The sequence below is a fragment of the Bos mutus genome, chromosome 25 (genome assembly GCF_027580195.1).
Source record: "Bos mutus isolate GX-2022 chromosome 25, NWIPB_WYAK_1.1, whole genome shotgun sequence".
NCBI classification, from domain to species: domain Eukaryota; kingdom Metazoa; phylum Chordata; class Mammalia; order Artiodactyla; family Bovidae; genus Bos; species Bos mutus.
In genome coordinates this window covers 27853383-27879925 of record NC_091641.1, presented here as the reverse complement: position 1 = coordinate 27879925, position 26543 = coordinate 27853383, and the positions used below count along the sequence as shown (strand labels likewise).

Sequence of the window (26543 nt, the reverse complement as noted above, 5' to 3'; positions counted from 1 at the left end):
GGGACAGGGAGATGCCCTGGAGAAGGAACTGGCAACCCACTCCAGTATCCTTGCTTGGGAAATCCCATGGACAGAAAAGCCTGGTGGGCTACTGTGCAAGGGGTCGCAGAGAGTTGGACCTGACTGAGCAACTAAACAACAAAAAGAAAGAGCAGTCTTCACTGTAGCATCCAAAACCCAGACTGCCAGAGTCCAGCAAAGATGGGCAGGTAACAGGGACTCCCAACAGCAGTCAACACAAAAACTCTCCACTGTTTGTGACGGGAAAATAATAGAGCAGTCTCAGACCCTGGACCAGATAATGAACCAGCAGATAAGAAGCACTAAGAACAAGCTGTCAGCACAGAGAAGGGATGGCTGGTAGAAAAGAGAAGAATCCCAAAATTCCATCCCCACATTGATTTTTGGAATAAATCCTGAGTCACATGTAAACCAAACCATATTTATTGATTCTGAGTAACACATATTAAAAGCTGGTATTTAGGAGTTTGGGTCATACAGGTGTATGCATTTATCAGAACTCAGTGAGTGTATACTTAAGATTTATGTATTTCAGTGTAATTTTACTTCAAGGGAAGAAAAAATATTTTGAAAAATGAACCCTAGTTTATATGCAGTGTGGCAGTATCTAGAGGGTGATGTACAGTTGTCTGTAATTTGCTTTTAAATGCGTCTAAAAGATAAGATACAAATGAGAGATGTAATACACTCATAAAAAAGCATGTGATAAGTCAGTGAAGTGTTAGTCATTCAGTCATGTCCAACCCTTTGCGACCCCATAGACTGTAGCCTGCCAGGCTCCTCTGTCCATGGAATTCTCCAGGCAAGAATATTGGAGTGGGTTGCCATTCCCTTCTCCAGAGAATCTTCCTGACCCAGGCAGGGATCAAACGAGGGTCCCTGCATTCCAGGTAGACCCTTTACCATCTGAGCCACCAGGGAAGCCCCAAGTCAGGGTAAGGCCTTAATGACTGAATCAAGGTGGTGAGTGCCCAGGTGTTCACAGTACAAGGCTTTCTGCTTTGCTGTGTGCTCAAGATTCTTTGTGGTGAGATATTAAGGAACAGTGGTATTTCAAGGGTAGATACTTTAATTGGAATCCTCAGTAGGTGCCCAACAAATACTCGCTGAGTGAGTAAAATCAGTAAACCTCATTCCTTATCAGGGCTAGAACCCAAGGCACGACTGGGTTTCTAGATGGCCCTTGTGGTGGTGGTGGAACCTGGGAAGTCATGGCCACTGAGGCTTCGCCGCTGTCCTCACTGACCCCTCGAGGAGCCTCACCCAAGCCGGCCAGCCTTCCATCGTGACCAGCAAAGCCAGGATGGGATGCTGCCATACACGCAGCAGCCACGCCAGATGTTCCCCAGACCCGGACCCCCGCCCCCCAGCCAGGCTCCGTGAGCAGAGGGGAGGGCCCTCCAGCCCCTACCTGATCAAACTTCTTCTGCTTCTTTTCCAGGTTGGACACCAGTTGTCGCTGGTTGTCCAAATCGACGACCAGGTCGTCCAGCTCCTGCTGAAGCCTGTTCTTGGTCTTTTCCAGTTTGTCATAAGCAGCTGCCTTCTCCTCGTACTGCTGGGTCAGGCTTTCGATTTCCTTCTGGAACTTCTTCTTACCCTCTTCCAGCAATTCCACGGTGCTGGCAAAGTCCTGCAGCTTCTTCTTCGAGTCGGAGAGCTGAAAAGGCAGTGTCCAGGGTGGGATGAGAGGAGGCGGGGATAAGGGAGTCCCAGCCCTGTGCCCCTGAGAAGCCACGACCATCATTGAATAAAATCAACAGCAGGGAGAGCTGGTGAGCCAAGCAAAATGGCACCATGGAAGAAACTCAACAGCAGGGGGAGCCAGTGAGTCAAGCAAAATGGTGCCACCGTTCTATCAAAATCACATCCGAGCCACTGATCTACCCTCCAGGGCAAAGACACACAGTGGGCACCTGGATGTTCAGGGTTGAGATGTGGCGCTCCAGGTTCTGCTTGGCCTCCATCTCCTCGTCCAGCTGTTCCTGCAGGCTGTTCCTCTCGTCTTCCAGCTGGCGCAGCTTGGTGGACACGTTGAGTTTCTGCCGGGTTTCTTCTTGAAGCAGCTCCTACAGAAAGGACACGCAGAAGTCCAGGAGCCCACCCCCAGGAAGGCCGTACCCCAGGTGCCTCCAGATGACGTGGCCCGATACCCACCTGGGTGTCCTGGAGCTGGGACCCAAGGGACGCCACGTCCTTGGCCAGTTTGATGGCCTTGCCCTCTGCCTCGTTGAGCATCCCTGTGACACTCTCCACTTCATTCTGTGGGCACCCAGAGACTGGTTAGTTGGATCATCCAGGACAGGATTGTCCTTAAGTAAGAGGGGCTCTCTGTACTCAGTGATCGGCCTTGGGGTGTCGACTGATTGAGAGGTTCCCATGAGCTAAGGGGCCTGGTCATGGTCACTCCATGGCCCCCTAGGGGAGGGAAGGACATCCCTACAAGTTGCAATCTCTGGTAGCCTCTGGTTCCGAGACCCTGTAAGAGCCCTGTTATACTGTGGTTAGACTGTACTAATTGGGCCCTGAGCCCTCCACATGGATCCTGGAGCCTTGCCAAGGTTGGCAAGCATGAAGAGCAGGTTTGCAGGTCCAGATACTGAGTGGTGGTCTGGACTCACCCAATCCCTAAAGTGGGGGAAGAGGCTGCAAAGGGCACCTCCACATCCAAAGGTCCTGTCCCTACCACCCCTCTTCCTCACCCCTGCTCTTTGCCCTTTCACTGACCCTTACAGCAAAACCATAGACGCGGGCACTACAGGTAGAAAGCTCTCTCTACCTTTCCTCTGCCTTTTACTCCAAGCCCTGGTATCTCTGAACAAGTCCTTTTGGAGACACCAGCCCTCCATCCATCCTCCTCCCATTTACACTGAGGATATAAATGATCTTCACTCCTCCAGGATGTTGTTTGTGTTAGGACAGCAAAACCCCTGTGCTCAGCTGTGTGTGGAAAAACTCATACTTCGTGCTGTCCTGTACTCTTGTCCCAGGCTCTAAGCGCATTAAATATTTATCAAAAGGTAGGCCATATTCCATGAATGGAAAGTCAGCCCAAATGTCTGTTCAAAGCTAATCAAGACCAAAGACCAACAGACCATGTCACTCTTCAGCTTAAAACCCATCAGTGGTTTCCCGTCACTCCTGTCTTCTGGCCCCAACCTGCTCCAGTCCCACTTTATGCCACATACCTTCCCTGTCCTGTAAACTCCACTTGGCCCCAGTCCCCACCATCCCCTATCGTCCATCAGATTTATCATTCTGGCTCTACTGGCCTTACATGATCTCTTCTGACTTCTCACTTAGTCCTGAGCCTTTGCACATGCTATTCCCTGTCTATAAGTAGACAGACTTCTTATCTGTCAGGCTATACATCCTTCTTAGGGAAGCCTTCCCTGACTCCTCCTCCCACAGGCTCAGGCCCTTGTATTATTTATATTCATTGCAGTATGTGTCTCTGCTTCCCAGCATCATTTCATATTCATCTGCATGATTATTAACGTCTTTCCCCGCACAGGGCTGGAGTTCTCCAGGGGCAGGGACAGTGTTTGTCTTCTTCCTTGCTGTTGTATCTCAGGATTAAACACAGCACCTGGCATACAGCAGGCACTCAAAAAATACTCATTTTGAATGAGCAGGTAGGAGTTTTTAGAGGTTAAATTGAATAAGGCAACCATATCATCTCCCTGAGGAATGTAACTCAGGGAAATGAACAGAGGCTTCGTTAGCTGGAAGAAACTCATCCTTCAGAGACGGTCCCAACGAAGCCGCCTCACCTGCAGCTTGTGGACCTTGTCGTTGAGCTCGGCCCGGACCTTCTCCCCGTCGCTGTACTTGGACTGCAGCTCCTGCAGCTGCACCTCCAGCTTCTTCTTCTTGTGTTCCACCTCCTGCTTGGCCTGGCTCAGGACTCGCAGCTCTCCGGCCAGCTCCGCGTTCTCTTTCTCCAGCGCCTGCTTGTTCTTGTCCAGGTTGGCCTTGGCCTAGCCAGAGAAGCAGAGGGGAAGGGAGGCATTAGGGCCATGGCTGGGAGAGTGTTTTAAGATAAGGACCTGCGCTAGCGGTCCATTTCTTTGCTTCCCCCTCCCTCGGTAGGTCCGGGGACCTGTGCTCCCCACCTCAGGGGAGGGACTCGGGGCAGTGAGGAGCACACAATCCCCAGTAAGACTTTTTAGACTGTTTTCCTGAAGCTCAGAGGTTGCTAACTAGCATCCCCCAGGCTGCATCAACCCTGCCATCACATCCTATTTGATCCATGTTATACCTTTTAACATTTTAATAAAGAAATATTACACAGGGACGTCCCTGGTGGTCCAGTGGCTAGGACTCAGCGCTCCCAATGCAGGGGGCCTGGGTCTGATCCCTGGTTGGGGAACTAGATCTCACATGCCACAACTAAGACCTGGCACAGTCAGGTAAATAAAAAGCAATATCACATAAAAATCTGGGTTCCCAGCTTCTCATTTGAAAAATCGAATGTTCTATTTCATGATTGGGTGGTGGTTAAATAATTTGTCAAAATTCACTGAAATATATACACTTAAAGTTGGTGAATTTTGCTGCATACATCTCTATTTAAAGTCTGACTTCCAAAAAAAAAAGTAAAGATCTGGAAACAGAGGTCTTGCCTTCCTCTGCGAGAGCAATCATCTGGATCTGAGTAGCAGCTGGCCCTGTAAACAGGGCAGTCACACTCCACTCAGCCCCAGGCCCCACCACTCCCTCTCATCCATTGATTTATCATTGGATGTACACTGCCATTTCTGTGAAAGTTTAGAGAAAGCTATTTTATCTAAACAGCTCTTGTAGGCATATGAGTTTCTCTAAGAAAAAAAGTGTTTGGGGGAAAAACCAGAAGAAAGTGTGTGGGTCCCGAGAGTGGAGAACGCAACAGTGGGCTCACCCTCAGCTCCTGGGCCCGTCTGTGCAGTGTCCAGGGACCCTCAGAAGCCAGTCCTCTGGTGACGAAGTCCATTTAATGCTGCCAGGACCCCAGACAGGGACAAAGTGCTTCTTAAGGCAACAGTGCAGGTTGATATCAAGGACCCTGGGGGACCTCACGGGACCTGGGCTCCCCTAAAACCTTTTTCCCAGAATGGTGGTGACTATACACGTGTAAGGGGAGTCGAGGTAGGAACAATACTATGAGTTTTCACCAACAATCTGAAACATTGCTAGAGGTAAAACAGTCTCCCTTTTCAGTGCTCCTGAGATGGTGGGCAGGCGTTGTGAGCCCCCTCCTGCTCAGGTCAGGCATGGATGGCCACAACAGCTGAGTCTCTGCAAAGAGGCCTCCAGCGCCTGCTCATCTCGGATGACCACCTGGCTCAGCGCTGGTCAGTTAGCTTTCCAAACTTACAGTAAAAGTGACACATGTACCTTACCACTGTCTGGAGGACTTATTACTCCATCGGTGGGAAAAGCCCATTTGGATTCAACTTCGATCACAATAAAACTTTCTGGGGGACTTCCTGGTGGTCCAGTGGTTAAGAGTCCACCTGCCAATGCAGGGGTCACTGGTTCCATCCCTGGTCCAGGAAGACTCCGTGTACGGCCCAGGGCAACCAAGCCCACGAGCCACAACCACTGAAGCTCGCACGCCCTAGAGCCTCTGCTCCACGACAAGAGAAGCCATCACACTGCGAAGCCCTGCGCACTGCAACTAGAGAGGAGCCCCCATGTGCCACAACTGGAGAAAGCCTGAGTGCGGCTGCAAAGACCCAGCGCAGCCAAAAGTAAATCATTAATTAACTAAAAAATAATTTCTGGGAACTTCCCCGGTGATCCAGTGGTTAGGACTCCATGCTTCCAATGCAAGGAGCTCAGACTTGATCCCTGGTCAGGGAACTAAGATCCCTCATGTCACAGGGCATGGCCAAAAAAAAAAAAAACCTTCTGAATATAATAAAGAAAAGACAGTTGAAAGGAGAAATACATGTTATAGATGAAACTAGCAAGATCTTATTTGTCCAACACAAAAGAACTGACAAAATGCCCAAGGTTCATATTCAGACCCCACGTGACGACTGACAAGGTAACACAAACAGGTAGCTTTTCTCCACTTGGAGCGTGAGGGTGTATAGTCAGGGACAGTGCGTTTCAGTGTGGGGCCTGGAGATGTGCATTTTAGCAAAGGTCACGGTGGGATTAAATGAGTTGGTGCCTGTAAAACTTTGGAATAGTGGCATATACTCAATGCCATACAGGGGTTGCAGCCGTTATTAAATGTATGGGAAAATTCTGAGATTATGATCGAACTGGTGGTGAACCAGCTCATGGAAGAATATTTATCTTTTTTTTTTTTTAATATTTATTGATTTGGCTGAGCTGGGTCTTAGTTGGGATTCCCTGGTGAATTTGGCTGAGTCAGGGTCTTAGTTACAGCACCTGGGATCATCTTTCTTGTGGTATGCGGGATCTTTTTAGTTGAGGCACGTGGGATCAAGTTCCTTGATCAGGGATCAAACCCAGGCCCCCAGCATTGGGAGCCCAGAGCCTTAGCCACTGGATCCCCAGGGGAGTCCTGAAGAACATTTATCTTGACTGGCGATAGAAGCTAATGCCAACACCAACAATTCTTAGGTAACACAACAGCCATTCAGTCTAGAAAGTTCTGGAGGAAAGCTGGAGCACGGATGGTATAATTCAGACTTTTAGAGAAGACACCTAGCAGGATGTCATAAGCTAAAAATCTCTTCCCTGGGAATGAAACACAAGGACATTCTCCAAAGCAAGAGGAAGTTCCGGATACACAGAATTTTAGTGCTAGTTAACTGCCTCAGATTCTGTGCACCCCCAAATAGCCAAGCATCAGAGGAAGATTAGATCTAGCCATTCCCAAACTAACCATGGAGCACTGTCTTGCCACTCAAATGATGACAGTCTTGCTCCACTCTGCACAGAAATGAAGATGGCTAGACTGTCCTCAGTGTTCAGTTACTTTCCCAGAATTTTGCTAAACTCTGCTTATCCACAAGGGCCTACCTGGAGACCCTGCCCTGGAGAGGCTACAAGATGAGTCCAGAGCCAGGGCTTCCCAGGTGGCTCTGGTGGTAAAGAATCCGCCTGCCACTGCAGGAGATACAGGTCGAACCCTCAGTTGGGAAGATCCTTTGGAGGAGGGCACGGCAGTCCACTCCAGTATTTTTGCCTGGAGAATTCCATGGACAGAGGAGCCTGGCGGGCTACAGTCCACGGGATTGCAAAGAGTCAGACATGACTGAAGCGACTTGAGCATGCATGCACGCCAGAGCAGACTGCTGGGACTCTGTCAATAGCTGTGTGGCCTTTAGGTACTCTGGACCTCAGTTCCTTCTCGTGTCAAAGGGGCTTCATTGTACCCATCCCAGTGGGTGGTAGGAAAGATTAGTCAACGTAATATTCAGTAAGCATAAATGCTGGGTGCCGTCACTCTCATTAGGATCGCCGCAGCTTGTTACTGGTCTTCGTGCAGACACTCGCGTGTAGTTACCTGAAGCTGCTGACACATTGTTCTTCGCATTTTGTTGTCACCAGAAAGCTACGGCGACTCACCCTCTTGAACTGCTCCAGTTGCTCAGTGAGCTCCTCCACCACCTGGGTGTGCTTCTGCCTCATCTCCTGCACCTGAGACTCGTGGGACCGTGTCTCCTCGTCCAGGGCTTTCTTCAGCATCGTCACCTCCTGCTCCCTCTTGGCCCTGGGCAGCAAGAACACAGAGGCTGGCAGCCGAGGAGACAGAGACGGGCCTCAGTGCAGAGGCGCGAGGGGTCTCCCGGGACCTGGAACTGAAGTCTTTGTCACTATCCCTCCCAAGCTGTGTGACCTCGGGTGAGTCACCTAACCTCTCTGGACCTGGAATTTCCTCAAAACAAGGAGGTAGCCATAAAAAAGAGGAGCATGCTACCTCCCAGAATCTCCCAGGGCCGACAAACAAATACACAAAATAAAACACATGATATTGTTGGAAGAATGCAAAGTGAGTTGCAGACTGTTCTGTAAATATTAACATTAGCTTTACTTTCTGAGGATACGCTATGTGCCAAGCTCTGACCTAAGTTCTGGGTATATGTCATCTGATAGAATATTCAGAGTGAATAGAATATTCAGAGTGACCTTTAGAGGCAAGTGTATCATTATTTCTGTTTTACAGATGAGGGAACAAAAGCTAAGAAAGAGTGAGCAGCTTGCCCAAGGTATTAAAACCATCGTGTGACTGACCAAGAATTTGAACCCAAACAGTCTGAGTTCACTGCTATGAGCCACTGCTCTGGGCCAGTGCAAAGGGGGTAGAAAGTTGTGCTGGCTTCTAGGCCCAGCTAAGTGATGTAGCACAAAACCCAAAATGTGGGAAGTAAATCTCCATGTTAGCACAGCACTTGACACAGGGTGCACTCAACACACACTTGTGTGTTTGCTGAATAAATAAATGACCTAGTTTCACTGAAGTCAGCATTCATTATCTGGCAGGTGACCCGTTTTTGTTTCTGCTTTTTGGTTGGGTATTGTCAGTTAGCCAGCAGTGACACATCAAGTGAAGACCGATCTGATAAATGTTATTTTGAAAATTTAATGCAAAACTTATACACACTCCGGAAAAGACAGGAATGAAATTCCCCAAAGTGTTAACCGTGGTGGGACTGGGGTCAATGCTTTTGGTATCTAACTTTCCTACAGTTTTCAAGTCATTCTCTAATTGAGTATATCCTCCTACTGTGATGTAAGACAAGATTAAAAAATAAGCATGATTAGACATGGAGAACAGACTATGGACACGGGAAGGGGTGAGGAAAGGAGAGGGTAGGACGAATGGAGAGAGTAACATGGAAACATACACACTGCCATATGTCTCATAGACAGCCAGCGGGAATTTGCTGTATGACTCAAGGAACTCAAACTGGGGCTCTGTAACAACCTATAGGGGTAGGATGGGGTGGGAGGTGGGAGGCAGGTTCACGAGGAGGGGACATATGCATACCTATGGCCGATTCATGCTGATGTATGGCAGAAGCCAACACAATATTGTAAAGCAATCATCTTTCAATTAAAAACAAATAAATTTAAAAAATAAGCATGCTTAATTTACCAGTTGATTTTCATGGTTCCGACATATTAAAATGTTTTATTATATTTAGATTTGATGTTAGTATTTATAACATCTATAATAAATTATTAGTATTTTCAAATAATTAAAAAATCCAGTTTTTCCAATTACCCTCTTTGGGTAACAGGAAACTCCCAAATGCCAAGTAGCTAATCATCTCCAGGGTAGGAAGATATGCGAGCCCTTTTAGGTATCCATGTGGCTTAATTAGACAGAAATATTTATTACTCAGTTTTCTGAGATGTCCTTTTTGTTAAGAACAGAACTGAATCAGTTTGCTGTATACCTGAAACTAACATGACATTGTAAATCAACTATATTTCAACAAAATTAAAAAAAAAAATTAAGCATGCTTACATCAGTTAAAGCAAAATGCAATCAGCACGATAAACGCAGGGCCTGAGGAGCCCCGTGACTCAGGATCTGTGTGGGTTTGCCCCTTTCCACCAGCCGTCCTGACCCATCCGAGCGGCCGGCCGGCCAGGTGGGGGCTCCTCACCTGAGCTCCTGCTGGGTGGCCGTGCTGTCCAGCGTGTCTTCCAGCTCCGTCTTCAGCGCCTCCAGCTCCTCCCCCAGGTCCCGCTTCTGCTTCTCCGCCTTGTTCCTCGCGGCCCGTTCTGAGTCCAGGTCCTCCTGGAGGTCTGAGATGTGACCTTCCAGCTCCCGGATCTTCTTCAGGGCATTGTTCTTCTGAGCCATTTCGTCGTCCAGCCTGCCAGGGACAGATCACCGGAACTAAGACCCTGGGGTCCCTAGGCCCCCTGCTGTTCATCCCACGAGGTCGCCGAAAATGGTTTTCTGGAAGCAGTCATTTGGGTTCCACAGATATCAGAACATGTTCTATTCAGGTCCCGAGACACACAAGGCCCCTTCTTGCCATGTTGGACTGCTTGGAGGTTCATGCAGGCTGTAGTTTCCGAGGGCTGATGTAAGAAAACAGGTTGTGCTGCACGTGTGTGTGTGTGTGCGTGTGTGTGTGTGTGAAAGTGAGGCAGAAACAGACAGAGACACAGACAGAGAGTGCTTTGCACTGTCTCAGCATGGTGCCTTGTCCCCAGCAGGAGCCCAACAGATGCTTTCTGAGTGTCAGGCAAGTGTTCCTCCCCAGTAACTACTGGTTGATTCTTCCTTCCATTTGCAAAGTGCTTGGCCAGGCACTGCTTGTTGGGGGTGGGGATGTTAACACCAGGGGAGACGGTGACTGCGGGTCAGGGTGGGAGGTGGGGAGCCTTGATCTGGTCAGGGTGGGAGAGGGGAGCCTTGATCTGAAAGAATGGAAGGGAGCTCCCTCCTGACCACGGTGGGGCTGCTTCCAGTTTCGTCCACAGTGGATGGAAGGGGACCAGTGGAGGGAAGACACGAGGTGGCCCATCACCCTAGCACTGTCGCCTGGCACAAACCAGCTGAGAGAGAGCTGGCCAGGGGACCAACCGAAAGCGACTCCCAGCCCGTCTCTCCAAAGCCAGGCGACTGGCCCAGGTTCCTTCACCTCCCCTGGCCCAGCTTCCTCCTCAGTGACTGGAGGTGCAGCAGCACATCCGGCCAGGCGTTGGTAAAGACACCGCTCGAGCAGAGCTCAGCACACGGGGAGCAGGTAAGTAACTGTGAGTCGCTGCTCTTAGGCCCCCGGGGAGGCTGTTAGAGCACCCCCAGCTCCGAGCTGGGAGAAGGAGGTGCAGAAAAGTGGGCGGGGGACACCCCACATGGAACGGGCCGAGTCTGCTGTACCCTGGGCGGGAAGAGAAGGGGCAAAAGCTCGGGAGGAGACTGGTGTTCACATAAAGAGGGGCCTCAGAGGGAGACAGCCGGGGACAGCAGGGTCCTCCCAGCCTCAGACACGTGGTGTTTGTGGTGCCCATGGAACGGCTTCTTTGTGCAACCAGAAATCCAGGGCTGGGGTGCAGATGACGAAGGATGGGCACCCAAGAGGCGGGCACAGTGGCAGTAGAGAGGATGAGCTTGGTAGGGAGAGAAGAAGGCCAAAGGCGAGGTTCCCGCAAGGCACCTGGGCGGCCAGGGCGGGGCCACTTCACGTGAGATGGAGGCCTGCCTGGAGGAGGAGGAGGGCCAGGCGCCCCCCCCCTGCAGGCCGGCAGGGGCCCTGGGGCACACGCACACACTGGACCTGCCCGCGGCGGCCTTGTACCTGCCCAGGGCCGCCTGCAGCTCCTCCTCCTTCTTGGCCAGCTGCATCTTGAGCTCGGCGATCTGCGCCTGCAGTTCTGCGATCTGCTCGTGCAAGTCGCTGGCCTCCCCATCCAGCTTCCTCTTGAGCTTCTCCAGCTCCTGCCGGCTCTTCTCCTCCTTCTTCAGCCGCACTGCGCAAAAGCCAGGGCCCTTCAGGGGTGGACACTACCCAAGAAACCCCTGGAGGACGAGCCTTCCTGCTCGGGCACTTCACACACACACACACACAGGAACCATCCCACCCGCACCACGCTCTTGTGGAAGGAAAGTCAGCCCTGGTGCCAAGCATCTTCTAGAATGAATGTGTGTGTTCCCTAAGGGTGAGCAGGCAGCCAGGTAGAACTGTCTCTTTCCTGCTGTAATCCACCATTCTCAAATGTCCTGTCTTATTTTCCTACTTTTAAAATAACCCCCTTCACTGTTAACCTGAAACTATCACAACATTGTTAAGTGGCTATACCCCAATACAAAATGGTTTTGGTGTTAACAAAAAATAAAATAAAATATCCCCTCAGAACCTCGCCAGAAGCCATTTTACCTTCCAGTTCTGAAATCATAGATTCGTGCTTGTTTTTCAGTTTGGTAAGATTCTTGGCTTTTTCTTCCTCTTCTGCAAGATTTGTTGTTAAGTCACTAATCCTCTCTTCAAGGAGTTTTCGCTCCTTTTGAGGGAAAAGAAAAAGAAATATCATTAGTTTTTTTCCTTTTCTCTGGGGCCTATGTTTCACTGTTAGTAACTTCCAGATAAACAGTTGAAAGGATAATCTACACTATAACCAAATGCAACCTAGAGTTTTAAAGGGGGAAAAATAAGTTCCTCAACAATAATGCTTTCCAAAGACTAGCCACTCCCCACCTCAGGCCCCTCCACCCCTCAACTTCATGTCCCAGCCAAGGGGCCCTCTTTCCTTTCTTACCACAGGCCTCAGGGCCCTTGCAAACAGGCGGGACCATCTGTCTGGGATGTGCCTCCACCCCCTCTAACTGCTCCTCATTCTTCAGGTTTCCACTGAAATGTCACCTCCTCCAGGAAGCCTTCCCTGAATGCCCCACCTCCATCCCCTAGTGCTCTGCTCTTAGAAGAGGGTAGCAATCATGATGGCAATTACTGGTTGCTTGTACAATCATCTACTTGTTGTCTCTCTAGAACATAAGCCCTTCGAGGATTAGGTTCTCCTGCACCGTGCACACCCTGCCCCTGACACCAAGCCTGTCTCACAGTCAGTGCCCAGCTGGCATCCAGGACTAAAGGCAGTCCACTCACAGTGGGGCTGCTTAGTGGATACTGACTAGGGTGACCGACTCATCTTGGGACTTTTCTGGTTTGGGGGCTGAAAGTCTCACATCCCAGAAGCCCCTCAATACCAGTACAGCTGGTCCTCTGTTAGGAACTGGAAGTGGGTGGTGAGAATGTGAGGGGGGGCCCCCTGGTCTCAGGCACATTGCCCGCCCTCCCTTGCACAACTTGGGGGTTGCATTGGTTGTGGTGTTCCTGACGCTTGCTCCACGGTGGCCCTGGCACTGTTGGGACCACCAGGGACCCCATCCATGGCATGCTTGCATCCTGACAGTGGCCACAAGGCTGCCACATCAGCACCAGAGATAACTGCTTGTTTGGCCTTTAATTCCTTGTACCTGGCTAAAAAAGGGAAGGTATCTGAAGGTATCCATAGTCCTGATGAGCCTGTCATTTTAATCCAGACACTCAACCCCACTCACTTTTTTTAATTTTTGGCCACATTCCAGGGCATGTGGGATCTTAGTTCCCTGACTAGGGACTGAACCCACTCCCCCATGCAGTGGAGTCTAACCACTGGACCACCAGGGACGTCCAAACCCACTCACTTTTGACAGTTTATTGTTCTGATCATCCATGACCAGAATATCATCCTCCAGTTTCTTGATCTTGGCCTCAGCTGTGACCTTCTCAAGTTGTAGCTTCTGCCTGGCAGCTTCCTCTTCCTCCAGCTGTTCCTCCAGGTCCTTTGTGGGGGAGGGAAAAGAATTACAGCCTTGTTTAACCCAAAATCTACTCTCCCGGAGCTCTGGGGACTCATGGATACAGAGGCTGGACCTCATGGCTCCCTGCAGTGCTCTGCAGTCTCTTTTCATCAGAAAGAAAAGGTCTGAGTAAACCACTTTGCTTTGTGGAGCCTCAGTCTCCTCATCTGTAAAGTGGGGAGAATAGATACCATGGTGGTTTTAAAAATATGTCCACAAATTCTTTGATACTCTTCCCTTCAACAGGTGGAGTGTAATTCTTCTCCCCTTGAATGTCAGCTGGGCTTAATGACTTGCTTCTAACAAAATCAAGAGGAAGCGATGGCGTGTGTAAGTCAGAGACTAGGCTATAGGAGGCATTGCAGCTTCCTCCCCTGTTTTCCCTCCATTCGCTCTGTCCAGGGAAAGCAAGCTGCCATACTGTGAGGACACCCGAGCAGCCCTGTGGAGAAGCCCACGGAACAAGGAACTGAGGTCTCCTGCCTACAGCCATGTGAGTGACGGCTCACTCACCCCTGGAAGGGGATCCTCAAGGCCCAGTCAAGCCTTCAGAAGACTGCAGCCCAGGCTGACATCACAACTGCAATCTCATGAGAAGCTCTAAGCCAGAATCATTCAGCTAAGCCACTCTCAGAGTCATGACTGTGGGAGATAAATGTTTAGTATTTCATTTACCAAAAAAAATATATTTTTAAATTTATTTATTTTCGGGTGTGCTGGGTCCAGCTTTCTCTGGTTGTGGTGTGTGGGCTTCTCATCACGGTGGGTTCTCTTGCTGCAGAGCACAGGCTCTAGGCATGTGGGCTTCAGCAGCTTTGGCATGTGGGCTCGGCAATTACAGCTCACGGGCTCTGGAGTGCGGCTCAGTAGTTGTGGCACACAGGCCCCACAACACGTGGGATCTTCCTGGGCCAGGGAGCGAACCCGTGTCCCCCTGCACTGGCAGGAGATTCTTACTACTGGTCCAGCAGAGAAGTCCTAAATGCTTCTTATTTCTAAGCTGCTGAGTCTTGGAGCTTTTTGTTCTGCAGCAGTAGCTTACTGATACAATTACCCCTCACACAGGGTGGCTATTAGGAGAAACGTGTTTGCGCATGGAAGGCAGGGCAGCAGGACATAGCAGGCTCCCAAGGAGACCTGTGTAGGCAGAGGGCTGCTCCTCTCCAAGCCTGAGTCTCTATCTCAGTCCAGTGGGGACACACATCATCAGATGCACCTCACAGGTCTGCAGCGAGAGTCAAGGGTTTTGGCACCACCGAGGGCAGCCCCCGCAGCGCCTTACCAGCATCTGCTGGGCCATCTTCTTCCGTTCTGCCTGCAGCTGCTGGCTCCGGTCTTCCTCCTCCTCCAGGCGGGCCTCCATCTCGTGCAGGATCTCCTCCAGCTCCTGCTTCTTGGCTGCCAGCCGGACCCGCATCTCCTCGGCCTCGGCGTACAGCTCCGTCTCCGCCTGCAGCTGCTCCTGCAGCAGGTTCTTCTCCTCCGTCAGCTGCAGGCAGGGGGCGGGGAGACAGGTGGTGAGCCCCACGGGGGCAGGCGGCCTGCCCTCTGCAGCGTCAGCCAGGCTCCCGGGCCGGTACCTGCGAGTGTTTCTGCTCCAGCTCCTTGAGTTCGCTCTCGGCCTTCTGCTGCCGCTCCTTGGTTTTCTGCAGCTCATCCTCCTTGGCTTGCATCTCCTCCTCCTGCCGAGTCACCTGCAGCAGGGGCTTCACCTGCACACAGAGGGTCAGCCCATCAGTTGTCTCCATGGCACAAGGGATACACTCTCATAGTAAGTAAATCAATGGTTCTCGGCCAGGGACAATTTTATTCCACCTGCAGCCCCTCAGGATATTTGGCAGTTTCTGGGGACGGTGTTAGCTGTCACAACTAGGTGGGCAGGGGGATGCTACTGGCATCTGGTGCGTAGAGGCCAGGAATGCTGCTCAACATTCTAGAATTCTCAGGACAGCCTCCGTGACACAGAATTACCCATCCCAAAATATCAACATATGCCAATATCAACCAATATGCCGAGACTGAAAAATCCTAGAGCAACAGGAAGAGGTGCAAAGTGACAGGAGAAGTCTCGCCTCCCCCCATTTAGTCCCATCCTGAGTGAGAACTGCTGCTGACAAACTGCTGTGTTTCCTTCCAAAGGGAAAAGGAGAGGAAAGTCCCCCACATCCTGCCTCCCGTTACTGGCCCTATCAGCATCTCCTTCTAGCCCTTTGTCCTGCACACTAAAAAAATACACCGAGACCACGCTGCCCAGCGTTACATGTACTTAAAAAAATGTTTTTTTAATTAAGAAAGTTTTTTTGCCATGCCATGAGGCTTGAGGGACCTTAGTTTGCAGACCAGAGATGGAACCCAGGCCCTCTGCAGCGAAAGCATGGAGTCCTAACCACTGGACCATCAGGGAATTCCCTACGTGCCGCTTTTATTACTAAAAACGACAGGATAATTGTCACCCCTGCGGTCACGTCAGTGTTACAACTTGATTTTTAAATATCATCATTTTTAGCGATTGAAAGTATCCCATTGATGGATGAGCTGTTATGAGTCAGTCTGCCAGGGCTGGGCATTGAAATTTTGCTTTTGTAAATGAATGCCCTTCATTTTTTATTTTCTTTATTGCGGGTGGTTTTTTTAGGAGCTTCCAGAAGTTGGGTTGATGGGAGTGAACATTTCCAAAAAGCAGCTTCCCCTCACTGCTCTTCAGCAGGCAGACTCCTAACTCCTTGTGTTCAAGCCCCACCCGGCACTAGAGGAAACCGTGTTTGATACACTGCAGTTTCCTTCCTGCACTGACCCCAGTCTGCCATGGGCATCATTTCCTGCGATTACCTATCACCTACTCCTCCACTCACCTAGAATATTCATGAAGCCAGGGTATCCCCAGCCCTTCACACGCGCCTGGTGCACAGTGGCCATTCAACACATAGTCACTCAGTGGAAAAGCTTTGTGCCCATCAACAGACTCAAGGGCACCTAAGAGGAAGCTGTGTCCGTCCCCACAGAGCAAGTCTTTGCCCAACAGACTCGTAACAGCCATCGATGCTGCAAGACCAAGCTGTACCCAGAGAAACAAACAGTGGATACACACAACACGCTGGATGGAGGGCTGTCCAGAGAATGATGCTTTGTGACAAAGTGAAAGTCGCTGAGTGGTGTCCGACTCTGCGACCCCATGGATTATACGGTCCATGGAATTCCCCAGGCCAGAATACTGGAGTGGGTAGCCATTCTCTTCTCCAGGGGATCTTCCCAACCCAGGGATTGAACCCAGCTCTCCTGCATTGCAGGCGGATTCTTTACCAACTGAGCCACAAGGGAAGCCTAACAACTGGAGTGGGTAGCCTATCCCTTCTCCAGCAGGTCTTCCCCACTCAGGAATTGAACCAGGGTCTCCCACATTGCAGGCAGATTCTTTGCCAACTGAGCTATCAGGGAAGCCCCAGTGACATAACTACGGGACCCCGTTAACATAATATTCTTGAGATGACAAAAGTACAGAAATAGGGAACACATTTGTGCTTGCCGGGACTGTGGAGGGAAGTGGGCAGAGCTATAAATGGGCAATAGGAGGGATCCTTGTGGTGATGGACAGAGAAGGCAATGGCACCCCACTCCAGTACTCTTGCCTGGAAAATCCATGGACAGAGGAGCCTGGTTGGCTGCAGTCCATGGGGTCGCTAAGAGTCGGACACGACTGAACGACTTCACTTTCACTTTTCTTTTTCATGCATTGGAGAAGGAAATGGCAACCCACTCCAGTATTCTTGCCTGGAGAATCCCAGGGATGGCAGAGCCTGGTGGACTGCCATCTATGGGGTTGCACAGAGTCGGACACAACTGAAGCGACTTAGCATTAGCATAGCATTGTGGTGATGGAAGTGCTCTGGGTCTGGGTTAAGGTCACGGCTGTAACCCACATGCCAAAGAGGGGGCTCTTCTCAAGCCCAGAGAATCGCCAATGGGGAAGGTTTGGTTTTGAGCTCTCAGTTGCAAGCCTGCTATCCACCACCTCCAGTCCCATGTGGGCAGCGTCCCAGGGAAGACCCAGGACTTGGGAGAGGTGGGTGGAAGGGGGCTTGGGATGAGGATGCACTCACTTTGGTGAAGAGCCGCCACCACTGCCAGTTCCGCAGCTTGAGGTAGGCGGCGCAGTTCCTCTGAATCACCTTCATGGCCGTCAGCTGCTGCTGCCTCTTGGCAAAGGCCCTGGGGAGAGGGAAGTGGAAGCGTGAGAAGACCTGCTCGGCCCAACACACACCTCACTGCACTGTCACAGCATCCAGCCCCGCAGCATCCTGAGAGCAGGACACGTCTGTGTGGCTTGTGATTTTGAGACTTGCACAAGGACATCCCCCCATTCTCTCTAGCCCAGATTCTCCAGCAAGCTCTGAGCATCAGTACAAGTATATATCATCTGGAGGCCACAGCCTTTCTCAGTGGGCAAGGAAGACCCGAGGCTCACAAAATTTCCTGAATTCAGATCTGTGGTCCCGGTAACACCTAGGAAATCAACCCATGCTACACCATGCCTGAGGGGCATCCAACAGCCTCATCTGTACCACATCTTCCCCAAAGCTGAGAGTCTGAAAAACCTATCGTTTCCTCGGGTGTGTTTTAAACTCCCAGGCCTGACACAGAACCAGCACCCCTCCTATTTAAGGGCTATTAATGAACACCATCCTCTTGTCTCTGACTGGCTGCCATTGCGGCTGCCATCTTGGACGTGGGTGAACTTGAAGAATAAAATCTCCCCAGTCAGTCTGCAAGTGGGAGTGGTGACAACAGAGAATTTAGTTATGACACTTAACAGGTTAGGTCTGTCCCAGGACCAAGCGCTCCCCAGATCTGGCCTTGACCATCCTGAGTCTACCTGGCAATGAATCAGCTTGACACGATCAGATGAGTATGTGGTCTGTACCTCCTGATGACACATGCCCTGGACTAGGGCAACTCCATCAGCCCCTGCAGTCCTGTTTGGGGTGTGAGTTTCATGGAGGAACCCTAGCCCTCACCCAGGCCCCGGTTTCCCAAAACAGAGGGAGCACCAGGGCAAGACCATGCCTTATGAATCCCATTTGGACATGGGGGTATAGATACCAATACACCTTCCTCAGGTACTTTATCATATTCTCACACTTCTTAAATGATAACCAGCTTTGTTCTCAACTGTTTATACGCAGTATTTCATTGACTCCCTCTCATTAAAACAAGTTTACGAGGCAGGAGTGATTATACTTATTTTCCTGAGGCTCAGAGAGGTAAAGTAACTTTCCCAAGGTTCTTCACCAAATAAGCAGGGAAGCCAGAATAGAACCCATGTCTAACTCTCCACAGCCCGTGGTCTTAAGCCCTTCCTGCCCTGTCCTTGTAACTAGCACATATTTTTAAAGTGGTAGCATTTCCTTCCCCTCAAGAAAAGGCAGCCATTCAATCAGTGACATCTTTGAGCAGATGGCCTCTGCTCTAGAATCAGGGATCAGGACATGAGGCCAGAAAACCGCCTGAAATTCTGTGCTTCTGGTCTGTGTTTGCAGGGAGGCGACAGCATGCAGGTCTTTACTTTCTGGCCAGGTAACCGCGACACATCGCCTGGAAGGCCATGATGACGTCGGTGATCTTTAGGTCTCGCTCCTCTTCCAGGTGGGCCAGGACCCCGGTTCGGAAGAAGATTTTGCTCTGCCCGATCCTGTACAAGTTGGGGTCGAGTTCCAGGGCTTTGATCTGCGGAAGGAAGGAGGGGAGAGTTCCTGTTCTCGGCTCTGCCACTTGGCAGGGGGTTAAGTGTGTTTAAGGAGGGTCCCGGAGGTCTGCAAGTGGATTTCTGGGGAGGGGCTGGGGACCAGGCTCACCATCAGGATGCAGGCCTGCTTCCCGTCCATGAAGCCTTTGGGAATGGCATTGGCGGCCAGGATCTCGTACCTTGAGACACAGGGCAGGAGTCACGACCAAGTGCATCTGCGTTGTCATCAGTCTGTCCCTCCTCTGAGCCTGCTCCCCGCACCCGCTCCCCCGCCCCACCCTCACCAGCCTGGCAGGCTCACCGTTGGCGGAACTCCTGGAAGACGATCCTGTTGGGGAAGCCCTGGCGGCAGATTCGGATGCCTTCCAAGACCCCGTTGCACCGCAGTTGCTCTAGCACCAGGAAGGCGTCCAGCTTGCCCGACTGCAAAGATGCAAAGGGCGGTGGGCTGCCGGGGCCTCAGGGAGCAGCAAGCCCCAAATCTCAGGCCCAGTGCCCCACCTCGCCAGCCCATGGGGAGGATCACTGGGGGCACCAGGTGAGAGCTCAGCTGAGGGTCTGGTGCCGTCTCTCATTCTGGTTGGCACCAGCATCACCTGAGGCTTCCTCCCTGTCACCTCCCCCTCCCTCGCTTCCTGCCCATCGCCAGTTCTATGGCTCCGACCTCCCAAACATCTCCCCATCCACCCACTTCTCTCACCACTGCCATCCACTCGCCACCCTCTTCTCCTGCCCTGATGGCCACAGTAGCCTTGTACTGTTTTCCCACCCTGTCCTGGCTCTCCCATTGCCTCAGTTGGTTTCTAAAATGCAAATCTGATCATGGCACGTCCCCTGATAACATCTTACAGAAGGAGTGCCAAGCCCTGTTAACCCCAGGAACGCCACAATCTAAGCCCTGCCCAGCATTCTGGCCTCATCTCCCCCATCCCTGCCTCACACCATCACAGGTCAATACGGAACGACCCACCTGGAGTTTCTTCACCCAGACCTTCACCTCCACGTCTCACCTCCACGTCTTTGCTTATTCTGTTCCCTCTGCCTAGGATGCCCTCCCGACCCTGCCCTCCGAGTTACCGAGTTCACATCCTTTAAGAAGCTTTCTCTGAGCCCTGAGTTTTGAGTGGGACCCCTGGCTCTTTGGTATTCTCGTAATTTACCACATGACCTCCTCAGCTGGTGTGTCCCCCTCTCCCATAACTCAGCACTACGGACGTCTTGGGCTGGATAATTCTCTGTGGTTGCAGGGGGAGCGGCTCTGTGTGCTACAGGATGTTTAGCAGCATCCCTGGCTTCTGTGCGCTGGATGCCAATTATAGCCCCCCTTTCAGTTAAAAATGTCTTCTGCGGCTGCTGCTGCTGCTAAGTCGCTTCAGTCGTGTCCGACTCTGTGTGACCCCATAGACGGCAGCCCACCAGGCTCCGCCGTCCCTGGGATTCTCCAGGCAGGAACACTGGAGTGGGTTGCCATTTCCTTCTCCAATGCATGAAAGAGAAAAGTGAAAGTGAAGTCGCTCAGTCGTGTCCGACTCTTAGCGACCCCATGGACTGCAGCCTACCAGGCTCCTCCGTCCATGGGATTTTCCAGGCAAGAGTAGGATTTTCCAGTGGAATGGGTTGCCACTGCCTTCAGACATGGCCAAATCTCCCCAGTGGGGGAAGGGAGGGCACACAATTGCCCCCCAGCTAAGCACCCCTAGCCTAGATTATGACACCTGCCAGCAAGGACTACAGTCTATCCAGCTCCGAATCCCCAGCACCTGGCACAGGGGGAGCTCAGCAAATATTAGCTGAATAATGTTTACTGTAAATATTACAGTAAATATTAGTGAACGAGTGATCTGATACCATGTGCAGCCACTCCAGGGCTCAAAGTCCCCGGGAGCATTCTCCCTTCCTCTCTTGCCTTCTGCCTCTTGGACGAGAAAGGAGTGCCTCCCACTTGTGTCAGATGGAGCCCTCAGGGTGGGGGGTCTGGCTTTCCTCCTGCCCCTGTAGCCCAGCCTGCATCCCCTTTCCCTGCAGACTCTGAGGATGTCCCGAGAAGCGGGGCGGCAGCCTCACCCTCTTCTCGTGGTTGGGGATGATGCAGCGCACGAAGTTGGGTGTGGTGTTCCGCAGCGTGGTCATCAGCTTCCCCAGCTGCTCCTTGTACAGCTGCCCCACCGTGCGGAACATGCCCTTCTTGGTCTTGGAGGCGCTGGGCAGCGAGCTCTCCGTCATCTTGGCCATCTGGTCCAGCCCCACGATGCGGTCCACTGCGGGCACATGAAGGGTGGCATCAGCCCACCAGGGGCTCTGCACCCCCACAGCAGGCCAGGGGACCAGCCTGGAGCGTGGAGACCCCAGGTCCCCTGCTCATTCTCATGGGGTTCTTTCCTCCACCCCCACCACATTCTCTCTAGCGATAGGTAAAGGAAGGTGTCGGGGGTTGCTTTCCAAGTATTACGTATTTCTGAGACCCTGAGAACTCCCGAATGACTAAAAGAACACATTCTCTTCGACACTGTCACAGAGACTTGGGAGTAAATCCTGTTCTTGCCACCGCCTTGGCCTGGTGCCATTTTGTGCCTCAGTTTCTCCTTCTGTGAAAGTGAGTCACTCAGTCGTGTCCGACTCTTTGCAACCCCATGGACAGTCCATGGAATTCTCCAGGCCAGAATACTGGAGTGGGTAGCCGTTCCTTTCTCCAAGGGATCTTCCCAACCCAGGGATTGAACCCAGGTCTCCTGCATTGCAGGCAGATTCTTTACCAGCTGAGACACCAGGGAAGTGGAGGTAATAACAGCATCTACCTCCTAGGGCAGGAATAATTGAATAAGGTCTGCAAAGGGCTTACCTCCCTGCCTGCCTTCAATCCTTCATCTACCAACAAATATTTATTGAGAGCCTTCTGTGTGCCAGGCCCTGGGCATACAGACATGAACAAAATCCAGACGCTGTGTACCCCCTCGACCCCAGCTCATATTCTATGGTTATTCCAACAGAAGGAGGCAGATAATGATCAAGTGTGCAAGTCTACAATACTTTGAGTGGTAAGGTGAGCTTAGAAAGATAAAACAGGGATCCCTTGGGGGAGGAGATGGCAACCCACTCCAGTGTTCTTGCCTGGAGCATCCCGTGGACAGAGGAGCCTGGTGGACTACAGTCCATGGGGTCACAAAGAGTTGGATACAACTGAGCGACTAACACACACACACACAGTTGACTGTATCCAGCTGGTTGGTGGTGGTGTGGAGGTCAACTCCACTGACATTAGACCCAGCACTTCTGCTCCATGTGCTCGGGTAGGCTCCATGTAATAATGTCTGCAAGGAGATCCAATCAGTCCATTCTAAAGGAGATCAGCCCTGGGATTTCTTTGGAAGGAATGATGCTAAAGCTGAAACTCCAGTACTTTGGCCACCTCATGCGAAGAGTTGACTCATTGGAAAAGACTCTGATGCTGGGAGGGATTGGGGGCAGGAGGAGAAGGGGATGACAGAGGATGAGATGGCTGGATGGCATCACTGACTCGATGGACTGAGTCTGACTGAACTCCAGGAGTTGGTGATGGACAGGGAGGCCTGGCGTGCTGCGATTCATGGGGTCACAAAGACTCGGACACAACTGAGCAACTGAACTGAACTGAACTGAATAATGTCTTTGCTTATCTGCCTCGCCTATAAGACTGTGGGCTCCTTGAAGGAAGGAGTTTCAGAGTTCATCGTGAGTCCCAGGTGTGATATATAACCTGGGTTGAGATGCTGTTACCCCATTCCAAGGGCCTTGGCACTCAGTAAATGTCGGCAGAACTGACCCCTGTCCCTAAAGCAAGGACAGCTAGTCCTGTAAGCCCTAGACCCACAGGTTCTGTGTCGAGTGAAATCTGCTGTAAGCGCTGAGACCCAGGGGCAAAAGCAGCAAAGCCCACCACCTAATAGTCGTCACAGGGCCAATGTGTACCAAGTCCCTACTGTGGGCCCAGCAGGTGTTAGACTTCACTTGGATTATCTGTTCTCTGGTTCTTAAGGGGAAAAAAGTGTGGTCCCCAGACCAGCAGCATCAGCGCCACCTAGGAACTTGTTAGAAATACGAATTTTCAGGCTCCGTCCAGACCTGCTGAATCAGACCCTCCGGTGATGGGGTCCAGTGATCATGAGCTTTAACAAGCGTTCCAGAGATCTTGATCCATGCTCAAACTTGGCCCCACTGATTTGATTTCACCCTCACAGTAATCTTAGGGAAGATGGGAGATTAACTCAACTGGTAAAGAAGCCACCTACAATGCAGAAGACCCCAGTTCAATTCCTGGGTTGGGAAGATCTGCTGGAGAAGGGATAGGCTACCCACTTCAGTATTCTTGGGCTTCCCTGGTGGCTCAGCGGGTGAAGAATCCTCCCGCAATTTAGGAGACCTGGGTTCAATCTCTGGGTTGGGAAGATCCCCCGGAGAAGGGAATGGCTACCCACTCCAATATTATGGCCTGGAGAACTCCATGGACAGAGGAGCCTGGCAGGCTACAGTCCATGGGGTCACAAAGAGTCTGAAATGACTAAGTGACTTTCACTTTCACCAAAGAGGACAGTGGAGCTTAAGGAAGTCAAGTGACTTGTCTGAGGTCACACAGCTGGTACATGGCAGAGATGAGAGTGCAGTTAAGTCTCTCTGACTCCACAAGGGGGCGCTCTGACCCAACATACCTCCTAAGACATTTCCTCCATCAGCATCTGAGCCCTGACTCAGGACCTTCTCCATAGGGTCCAGGTACTGGGTTGAGGGGCTCAGGAATTGGTGCCCCATCCCTCCTGGGAGCAGGTGTGGGAATAGGGGCAGCTGGGAAGGGCTGGAGGGAGTTCAGTCCTCCTGCTCCAGCAAACAGGGCCTTACCGTCCTTCCACAGGTCGGCCATAAACTTGTCAGAAGAGGCGTTGAGGAGGGAAGTCACATTGTCATTCAGCGGGTCCATGTTCTTGGTCAGCCAGGCGCTGGCATTGTAGTCCACCTGTCAAGGACCACCCCACCAGTCAGGTGCTTCTGCTTTAGTTATGAACTAAGGGCCCCAGACTTCTTCCCCCACTGCCCTGGATCTTCTCAAGTCAGAGAGGAAACATGAGTGGCTACCATAATGGGAATCCACAAACACCAATAAAGGAACTGACAAATCAGAACTTTGAAGGGCCCTGCGCACAGTAGGCCTCAGCCATGACCTACCGGGAAAGGCTCATCTCTATCCCTGCCTTCTCCTAGTATGCTTCCTCTGGCAGCCTCCTCCTTAAGAGCCCAGCACGATGCCTGAGATTTCCCAAAGGTATGGAGCTTTGCTGGTGGCGAATACCCTCCCCTCACACTCAACATTCACCTCTCCTCCAGCAAAGGCTTGACAACAATCTGCTTTTAAATTAAATCTGGGACCTCTTTTTAATCTTACTATTTTGACTATGAAATGGAAGGAACTGATAGAATAGTTCTGGTGGGGTTTTACATTATATGAGTTGTTACACTGATGGGCAGGTGTGATCTTGGCTGTGTGCCAATAGAACTTTATTTATAAAAACAGGCCATGGGCCAGGTTTGGTACCTGGGCTGTAGTTCACCAACCCCTGGTTTGGAGTATTGTCTGTTTCTATGATGTAGTGGATATACCAGGGAGTCAATAAATGTCTGCAAGCCAGACTGAGTTATGTCTTTTCTACATGATCCAGGCCTCTCTGGAGCCATAGGGAAAGGTCCTGTATATTAAGAACTATAATATGATGATGATGGTGATGACAATGATGATGGAGGAGACGCGTAGGGGAAAGGGGGGAGGAAGGAGGAGAAAGAAGAAATAGAAGACAGATTTCCTGAGTGGCACAAGCTGGCAATGGCAAACCCAAGGCCATGATAAAGGAGATTTCTGTTGGACTCAAAAGTTGGTTTATTGGTCACCCCATTCCAGCTGGCCCTTCCTGTTTAGAATCTATACAGGAAAGAACTGCCTGGCTACCATGAAAGTGAAAGTTGCTCAGTCCTGTCCGACTCTTTGCAACCCCATGGACCGTCCATGGAATTCTCTGGGCCAGAATATTGGAGTGGGTAGCCTTTCCCTTCTCCAGGGAATCTTCCCAACCCAGGGATTGAACTCAGGTCTCCCACATTGCAGGCAGATTCTTTACCAGCTGAGCCACAGGGGTAGCCTGGCTACCATAGTTGGAGCATATTAGTGGCCTCTCTAATATACATCTCATATATGTCTATAATATACAACATATATATTAGCCTTTTATAGCATATATATTCTCTATCTTTAATATACAGGTATCATACATACATTAGCCCATTATATGTTATATCTCTAAATCTTGTCCCTTACTGATGCTTAGACAAATCATGTATAAGGCTTGGTTGGGGTCTGACTTACACCAGAGGCCTCTGGGTCCCGCCACTCCTAAGCTGCTCTTACTTGGAACATCCTGCTTGGGTCCCCTGGGATGAAGAGGCCCCTGGGACATTTGCCTGGTACCTTTCCGGCGTAGTGGATGATAGAGAATTCAGTTTTGTCCTTGAGCTGCTTGGGCTTCTGAAACTTGGGGTGGCTGCCCTGCTCCGTGCACAGCTTCTCCACAAAAGACTTGTCTGTGGCTTTGGGGAACCAGCACTCCTCGTCCAGCAGGGCCAACACACCTGGGGGGTTGGTCTGTGGAAGACAAGCAGATCATAGCAAGGACGCCCGAGCCTCAGGCTGGCCACCCAAACACATGCGCAGGCTCCATTAGCATATCTCCTTACCTATAAAGATGGATTTACACGCTCCATCTCCACCCCCTCAATCTATCCTCATAGTATTCTGTGCCCAATGGACCAGCACTAGGGATGCAAGCGCCGGGAAGCATGCACAACATCACAAAGATTTCACACTTCTAGTCATAAATTGTGTTCCTTTACAAATAAATTCACCTAAGGGTTCCTTTGAGTAAAGTGCTCCCCTATGGCTGAGACAGTTTAAACTAAGGCGTCAGGAGCACCATCAAATCTGCACATGCTATTTGCTCTGCTGGAATGTTCTTTACTTTTTAGACTCAGATCAGAGAAGCCTTTCCTGGCTATTCTGTCCAAAGCAGGCATCCCTAAAGCACTCTCAGCTTTGCTCTTATCAGGAGTTTCAGTTGCTTCTCTTTTTTGTCTAGTTTCATCGTCTGCTCCTCCAGGAGGGCAGGGACTGTGTCCATCTGGTTCACTGTTACATCACAGACTCTAAAGAGAGGGCCCAGCATACAGCTGTTTAGTAGCTAAGTTGTGTCCAACTCTTTTGCAACACCGTGGACAGTAGCCTGCCAGGCTCCTCGGTCTATGGGATTTCCCAGGCAAGGATACTGGAGCTGGCTGCCATTTCCTTCTCCAGGGGATCTTCCTGACCCAGGGATCAAACCTGCATCTCCTGCATTGGCAGGTGGATTCTTTACAGCTGAGCGTATAGTAGGTCATTCAATAATGTAGGTCAATCAATGGTCGTTCAATAATGATCTCTTGTGCACCTATTACGTGCATGGTTCC

General features: G+C 51.0%; 1 protein-coding gene across 2 annotated transcripts in view; it reads right to left on the bottom strand.

Moving 5' to 3' along the window:
- MYH11 (myosin heavy chain 11) overlaps positions 1-26543 on the bottom strand; it is a 127420-nt gene that overhangs the window by 14792 nt on the left and 86085 nt on the right. For both annotated transcript variants that reach the window (XM_070362630.1, XM_070362631.1), the window contains exons 14-31: positions 25513-25686; positions 23898-24012; positions 21093-21286; positions 19330-19451; positions 19138-19207; positions 18849-19009; positions 17386-17494; positions 14869-15000; positions 14571-14777; positions 13133-13270; positions 11826-11949; positions 11247-11418; positions 9600-9812; positions 7552-7696; positions 3795-4001; positions 2179-2283; positions 1938-2090; positions 1433-1681 (exon numbers count right to left, since the gene is read on the bottom strand). In XM_070362630.1, the coding sequence (XP_070218731.1) occupies positions 1433-1681; positions 1938-2090; positions 2179-2283; positions 3795-4001; positions 7552-7696; positions 9600-9812; positions 11247-11418; positions 11826-11949; positions 13133-13270; positions 14571-14777; positions 14869-15000; positions 17386-17494; positions 18849-19009; positions 19138-19207; positions 19330-19451; positions 21093-21286; positions 23898-24012; positions 25513-25686 (2790 nt within the window). The remainder of the gene's footprint in view (positions 1-1432; positions 1682-1937; positions 2091-2178; positions 2284-3794; positions 4002-7551; positions 7697-9599; positions 9813-11246; positions 11419-11825; positions 11950-13132; positions 13271-14570; positions 14778-14868; positions 15001-17385; positions 17495-18848; positions 19010-19137; positions 19208-19329; positions 19452-21092; positions 21287-23897; positions 24013-25512; positions 25687-26543) is intronic.